Here is an 8,391-nt window from a genome sequence, read left to right as displayed (position 1 = left end):
TCAAAAATAACCGCTCACTATTGAAACTAGTGAACGAAAATTTGCTATATCGTATGTGTGTAAGACGGAGACAACAAATCCATGGGTAGCATCCTCTTAAGGAAAAGTATAATATAATGAAAGGGAGCTGATTATGGCTGACTAGCTCATAGGCTGTAAATGAGAACGCGACTAGTGTGTTGGTAAAGGGAGGAAAGGCCCAACAATTTGTACGACTCGTTATTATTGAAAATGTCATTAATACAATAAAGTTAATAAATTATGATATTATTATCCTTAAAATAACTTAATGTAAGTCCAAAATGTCTGTGATCGGTAAATTAGAAAAGAGTTGAATATCAATGCCAGTCGAAATGCCGATTAACACGATTAATGTGAAGGTGAAATAAATGTATATTATACAAAAAGAAAGACGAGGTCCAAGAGAATAAGATCTTCTTCACTGTAGGAGTCTATTGTTTGTATTTTTTACAACTGGGAAATTGTGTGAACGACGGACATTACAATATGGTATTCTTACTTAGACATACATCATATTATTATTATGAACATGGTTCAATCATAACTGTATCTAATACAAAGCCATTCAGCAAACACATGCCTCTACTCCACTCCCATCATGACGAGAGTATTGTCCCGTCTATTCACATTTATTATATGTATGCCTATAATATTATTGTTATTGTTGTTTATAAAAATATATAAACGAAAACTAGTATTTGACTAACTTAGGTTAATGTTATTTTTTTCAGCCTGGACGTGTGGCCACATTAGTTGAAGACCCTCAGGTAACTAAAGTTTAATATTTATATTTTATATACCTACATCTTGATACCGAAACGAAACGTATTATTTTCTTTTAACAGCATTCCGTTTAGTAAACAGAAAAAATAATATGTCCTTCGTAGCTTATTGTATATAGTGAATGAGAAATGCTGTGTGTTGTATTTTGTTTATATATTCTGTAGATAATAATATAATATATCAAATGGACTATGCAGGAAACGATAATAAATAAATAATAATATGTAATAATCAAGTACATTCAATCTACTTACAAATTAATATAGTATTATGTACGTGTGATACATGCATGTTTTAATGGATTTAAGTAAGAATATCATTTTATCAACAAAAGTAGGTGTACAATTTATTATCAATTTCCTGTAGGTACGACTGTACAAATCAAGGAGTTCATTATATTTGTAATATTTAGCAATATGTTCTAACTAATAACGACTATAAACATGTTGCAAATACTTTAAATAATAAATAATTGAAGGTGATAAGGTTTTTAAGTACGATTAATATTCACAAATAAAACGTATTTATAACGAAAATGAATACATTTAAATAGGTATAGTTACCTAGAATTTTTACTCATTGTCATTCATAAGTATTATTATGTCGTTAATTCAAAAGACATAATACTAACATAATATATATCTGCGGTCTGACATTATTTTTTTCATACCTCCATAAAATGAATAATTGTACCTATTTATGAATGAACGTCATCTCAAATTCGAGATCATTAAAATAATTGTATAAGTACTCATTTTGCTTATGATATTTTCTTTATCTAATATTGTGAATACAGTTGGAAATTATAACATAAATACCTACCTATTTTATATTTTATAAATTTTAAGTAGGGACGTAGGGTACATACAAGGTAAATAAATTATTAGAGCACTTAGAGTAAGCATAAAAATGTATATGATTGTGTAATGTGTATGAACGAACATATATAGTAAATAGAATACTATGTATGTAACAGTACATAAGTATTAAAAATTAAAATTAATAATAGTAGGTATGTTCAAAAATATGAAAACAAAAAAATAATAATTGTGAATTGTTATTAGAAGCGTCTTCATGAGTCAAAGTATAGGTTTACAGTTTTTATAAGACGGTAGCGATTATAAATCAAAACTCAGAGAGCCAGCTGTGACCTTGAGAGGGTTCTAAAAATAATAACAGACATTATATAAGACAAAAAGGTTCTTATCCCAATTCCAATATTATTACTCCCGTTATTTCTAAATTAAAATCATATTTCATCAATCGATATATCTATTGTTTTTTTTTTACTTCGAAAATGAAATTGATATTAATAAGACTGTAGGGGTAGTTTTTTATGATATACATTTCTCAATGAAATAGCTTTACTTTTTCTTATATATACCGCTAAGGCATCAAATTATAGGTTATTTATAAGGGCTATGACTCGGTTGGTCGTTGGACATTTATTATTAAGGTCCAATAGCATTCGCATTATTCAATCTACAATAATTTTTAATAACCATTATTATAAACATTTTAACTTTACTTTTAATTATATTATATAATATTATATATTCTACCAGATTAGAATAACTGGTCTTATTTTAACTAATTTATTTTAATTGTAAGTTGTATTGCTATAATAGTTATGAATTGTTATAGATTATAATAATATATATAATATTATAGAAGACTATACGACTAGGTACGTGTTTTTAATTAAATTGAAAAAATTAATTTACTAAATTATTCACAAGGTCTAGACTTTTATCAAAATATGCACAATGATGATTACATTTATATATTTTTAAACCCAAAACTTTATCTAATGACTTAACACAAATCAACTTCGCACAAGTAGTAATAATACCATATTTCAAAGGCTTACATCAAAAATCAATCCCGTGCAATGACAAAAATACTGTAAAATACAAAGATTTTACCGATTTTTTCCTTATGATTTAAGAAATTATCTCAATACAATCAAACAATTGTATATTATTATGTATGACGCAGTTGTTGAGTAAATTATAACTACCTATAGTGTGAATTTAACGAGTAATCTCTGATCATCAATACATTTTAACTTTGTGTGTTTGATAAAATCTATACTCAGCCTATACGTGGTGTACAAACTACCAACTCGAGTGTAAAGGTTAATATTTCGTTGAAAATTAAAAATCACTTAACAAGCTGTTTATAGTTTATGTTAATAACCAACCGAACGCAAATGTTATTATTTAATGCCTACCCTTCTCTTGATCCCCTAGCCAACGTCGCCTACTTTACTTTTTAACTCTCGTGTCCCATTATATATGAACCTATATACCTTCACATAAACACGATCTATCCACCGATATTTTCGACGAACCGGTCTGTTCTTCTTAGGGTTTCCAATGTTTCCATTCAAGTACTTCTTGAATTACGCGCTCCTCTATACACAGACATGAGTCTGTTTTAAAAAAAAAAACAACACGATAGACGTGTTATGGTTTTTTTTTTAACGAATTTTCAGCAGCTTCCTCCTGCAACTGGTAAAAATAATTGCGTTTTCTCGATTATACAAGAAGAGGTTTATTTGTGCGAAGCGCGTATAGTACCTATATACCCTAAATGTCTGCAGTATAATAGAGAGTGATCGATAGTCGTACAATACAGAAATTAAACACCATTGTGTTGTTACAGTGTTGGCTACAAAACATATAAAATGTTGTTACCAAATTGTAGATTATTTTACTTTCAACAAAGTGGGCAACTAAATTTTGTTTCATTTTATCAAGGGCGGTAAAAATCTGCTATGTTTACAAATACTTTTTGTTTATAAAATGTTTCAACAATACTGAACAAACATTACCTATAGGACTAGGATAGATTTACCAAAAATGAATGTTGTCCTACCTCTAACTATATAGGTACGTAATAACGTGGTTATTTAAAGTCTGAATGTGAAATTCTAGCTCAAGTTACTATCATTATACACTTATACTATAGGGACGCCCATATAGACTTAAAGTCCAATTGGTATTGGTACAGAAACAGTCAAGGTATGAGCAATATGCCGCGACCCCCCACCCAAATCCTCGTTTAATTTTAAATTTATTGGAAGAATCAAATTAACTTGATATTTATAAATATATTATTATATTATTATTTTGGTGATATTAATTTTTCAACATGACGTAAATATCGATACGGTTGCTTTTGGCGGAAAATCCAATAATTTTTTTTTATTGAGCGAGTACAAGACCCTCTAGCCTAATATTTACCTGTATAATACATACTTACCTGTATTATACATAAAACCAACTATAAACGGGTGCGTTTGTTATTGTTGCAGGGTTTCGTGTGGGGCAAGGCGTTCCTGTTGCCGGACGAGACGGCGTTCAGGTACTTGGAGATGCGGGAGGTGTACCTGGGCGGTTACCAGGTGCACAAGGTGGACGTGATGTCGGACGGCGCGGACGAGTGCTGCCGGCGGACCGTGAACGCGACCGTGTACGTGGCCACGCCGGACAACGGCCAGTGGCTGGGCGAAGCGCCCGTCGACGAGCTGGCCACGCAGGTGGCCACGTGCGCGGGACCGGCCGGCCACAACGCCGAGTACGTGATACTGTTGGCGCGGTGGGAGCGGCAGCACGCGCCCGTGCACCGCGTCGACGTGGAACTCAGCAAGCTCGAACTGCTCGTGCTGGAACGGTTGCAGTCCATCGGCGTGCGGCCCGACGACGTGCTCACCACCAACAACATGCCGTCGTTCTCGTCCATGGTGCCCGAAAAGAAGTTGAGGTGTTTGAACATCTGACCCGAATTATATGTTATACGTATACATATATAATATATATATACCTAGGTATGTGAGTGCACGCTACTTGGTTACCGTCGTTAATCCGTTAACCAATTATTATTATATTACTAGTGATGTTATTATAATGTCACAACACCATAATATAACTACTACGAATAACTACTACCTAACTATATATTTTTATATCGAACGCATCCGGTTGACATTTACACGATTAATTATTATTGATAAAAACGAAACGGCGAGATGATGTATTTTGACTTTCGTTTGGTTGACGCTAATATATAGTATGTAATATTATTATGTTTTAATAATAATATTCTACTCTGCATGTATTATATTGTAAGAGCAAATAATAGGTACGTACCTACAAACTAATGGAGAGACATAATATGAGTATCTCTACATAATATGACATCGTTGACGTTAAAATCTACTCTGACTCTGTGCGTTATGATTTATATTTCAGTATAGTTATATTTTAGATATTATATATTATGTGTATCGCACTATAACGAAATAAGTATATTTCTTAACTGCGATGGGAACACAGGGTGATACATAATATAATGCACTTATAAATTATTATTTTATTTTGTTGATGTTTTTTATAATTATTAATATTTATTACTATTACTATTATTATTATTATTATTACTATCATAATCATTATCACCGTGATTACTGTTATCGCGTCGTACGATGGATTGATTTCCGCACGAATTGCACGCGTCAGTGCCTACAATATTTTTATTTTTATACACACACGACGATGACCGTGTATTGTTATTATTTTTATAAAATAAATTGTCAAAGATGTCCATAACGTGTGTAGGTACCTACCGCCTAGATATGTATTTATAATATATTAATGTATATAAGTGTATGTGATGTTTTTTTATATATCGACGTGTTTAAACGTCGCTCGTACGAAAAGCGAATCATATAGGACCTATATGATTCGCTATAGGTACCTGGTACCTATATAATATCTACTATCATGTATACACCATAATAGATTGATATACATATGGATTGTGTATTTAATGAATAATATATAGATTTCGCGTGTGTAAAAAAAAATAGCCCCTAAATATTGTGAACACAATAATAGGAGCTCAAATACACTTTTAGTACCTACGCATGAAATAATATATTATCTTGTATAAAATATGTATCTATAATAATATATACCATTACAAATAATACATACTATTAGGTCAAATATTATACATTATAATTTATAATATATTTTTTTATATCTTATTTTATAGTATCCATACCGTGAAGGTATTTTTATTTTGTATTATTATTTATTAATGCAATTGTTTTATATAATATGTGTTTATAATATATACTTGTATAACTTGATGTAAATAAATAAATGCGCAGTTTGTGTATATATGTGTGTGTGTATATATGTTTTTGCGTGTATGTAACGTAAGTGTGAAAACTAAAAGCGGTTATGTACGTATAGTATGTATTTGCCAAATTAAGGTATTGCGCACGTCGCATACATAGTTTTGACTATTTAAAAATGTGTCGGGTGAACACTATATTTAATTGAGCGTGGAACTCTTCCAAAATAGTATTTTTGTTAATATATAGCGTGCGACGTGCGCATTTATAAATTGTTCGAGTTATATTTGCAGCCTTCTATTATGATAAGAATGCAATAAACATTTTTTTAGAAGATACTGCGTAGGTATAACGCGCATAATATATTTGCGGGCTCGGTCGTACTTCCTTAATTTTTGTTTTTATCGCCTGCTAGGATATTTATCTGATATTTTCATTTAACAAAAAGGAATTCATGATTTAATAAGTAAAAAAAATTAAATTGTGAAAAAAAATCGGGTTTATAAAATTTTAATTAGTATTGTATTTTCTAATGATAAAATGCAAATACTATAGGTATCTGTACCATAAATAACCTGTCCAATATAATGTTTCGTTTATTTTATATTGCGATAAATTGTAAGTAATATATAATGATAAACTATTTAAAATTGTAATTTACATACTTTATTCTTTAGGACTCACCATATAGCCAAAACAGGTCAGTAGATAACAGAATTCATATTGATTTTTTCTTTAAACAATAAATTATTATTAAACATTTATTAAGAGATTATATTTACATAATCTAAAAAGAATAATTGTGATAGTAAGCATTATGTATTATAATAGATCATTAAAGCCTAAAGGTATATACCTAGTAGTGCAAAAACAAAGGACACAAATTAAAGATAAAAAAAAATTATATAGCAATGAGTGATGACACCTTATATCTTGTTATTATTATTATATTATATGAATATAAAACCTATTCAATTAATAAAATAATATATATTATTTTCCTGAAGCTATTATAGCACTATAAAATACTATTGCATTATGATCCTTTGTCATGGACGTGCTCAAATGGATAATAATAATAATAATTAATGAAATAACACGACTCCTAATATGACTATTGTATCTATAATGTTCTTAGTTACTTCAAAAAAATAATGTCAATAGTTTAATAAAATGTTCAACAAACTGACCAAAACAAAATGCAAACAACTTAAGTCTTGCAGGTTTTTAAATAATTTATTATAAAATTCAAAATTGCGGGTGTCTTTAATTTTGAAAATATATGTAATTTTCATTGAAATATTATTATGACCTTCTCCTATGGCCACGAACCTTATTATACTTAGGTAGGTACTTATTTTTTATAAGCTGAATATGCGTGATGATAAATTATTATAGGTTATAATTCACAAAGTTTATTATAAATGGTTTAGTGTTTCAAATTTCAAGTTTGGAATTTATTTAATATATATAATTTACTTATCATTAATTATTTTTCAGTTGCAGTATGTTTTAATAAATTATTATAATATTAAATATATAAACGAGATGATTTTCAAATGATTTTTCATTGGTTAAAAAAAGCAGACGAAAAATTGAATATAATTTCTATCACAAAACTAACATAATATTATGTTACAATATTAGAACAACAGTAATGCACTTTTAACTAATAAAATAATAGTTTATTTATCTTTGTTGATTGCGCATTTTAATAACGTCGAATAACCGTTGTAAAAGCACTTTGTAATTCAACAGTAATAATTATCATCTTCTCGTAGTAATACCTACCTACCTAATTGTTTATACCGACACAGGTATATATGTTTACATATTATGTACCTACATTACGACATAGACCCAACACCGTATAGGATTCAATCACCAATTTATAGGTAGTAATTAGTACACGGAAGATTACTGTCTGCATAAAATTATAGTTACATTAATAATGGATGAACTGGAACGTCTGGAGGAACTTTATTCGGTAAGTTCGTGAAAATGCATATTATAATATATTTACATAATTTAATATAAATTACATACAAAATAAATTAAAAATTATAAAATAATTAACTTATAAATGTCAGCTTCCATATTATTAACTATTATATTATTATAATATTTACGGAACATCATAAGTATAATTTTCTAACAGGCGTCGTTTAAATTAAGTATCATACATTTTTGTCACTTTTGTCATATTATACTCATTAGTCACTACGCATAGACGTGTACAATGTTCATTTGTATAGGCTTACAAAAAATGTAAAATTAAATGATCACATATTATTTATTACAATTTCTACCGGTAAAAATGTAAATTAACGCCAGTCACTTCCCGCTTGGACTTACGTAGATACAGGATAAGAGAATTATTAGTTATTACTATTATTATTATTACATAATCAGTCATTCGGTATTTAAACAATAATATTATT

The 8,391-nt window shown here is 29.2% G+C and overlaps 2 protein-coding genes across 2 annotated transcripts in view; both read left to right on the top strand.

Moving 5' to 3' along the window:
- Positions 1 to 5,610, top strand: part of LOC100160035 (putative glutathione-specific gamma-glutamylcyclotransferase 2) — a 10,908-nt gene extending 5,298 nt beyond the window's left edge. Inside the window, exons 2-3 of the mRNA XM_001945212.5 lie at positions 753 to 788; positions 4,124 to 5,610. Of these exons, the coding sequence (XP_001945247.1) occupies positions 753 to 788; positions 4,124 to 4,588 (501 nt within the window). The 3' untranslated portion in view covers positions 4,589 to 5,610. The remainder of the gene's footprint in view (positions 1 to 752; positions 789 to 4,123) is intronic.
- A 2,051-nt stretch (positions 5,611 to 7,661) lies between these two features.
- Positions 7,662 to 8,391, top strand: part of LOC100167552 — a 41,265-nt gene continuing 40,535 nt past the window's right edge. Inside the window, exon 1 of the mRNA XM_003246467.3 lies at positions 7,662 to 7,937. Coding sequence (XP_003246515.1) covers positions 7,902 to 7,937 — 36 coding nt within the window. The 5' untranslated portion in view covers positions 7,662 to 7,901. The remainder of the gene's footprint in view (positions 7,938 to 8,391) is intronic.

This window comes from Acyrthosiphon pisum, chromosome A3 (genome assembly GCF_005508785.2).
Source record: "Acyrthosiphon pisum isolate AL4f chromosome A3, pea_aphid_22Mar2018_4r6ur, whole genome shotgun sequence".
In the NCBI taxonomy this organism is placed as follows: Eukaryota; Metazoa; Arthropoda; class Insecta; order Hemiptera; family Aphididae; genus Acyrthosiphon; species Acyrthosiphon pisum.
The sequence above is the reverse complement of the archived record's forward strand: the minus strand, read 5'-3'. Positions and strand labels throughout refer to the sequence as shown.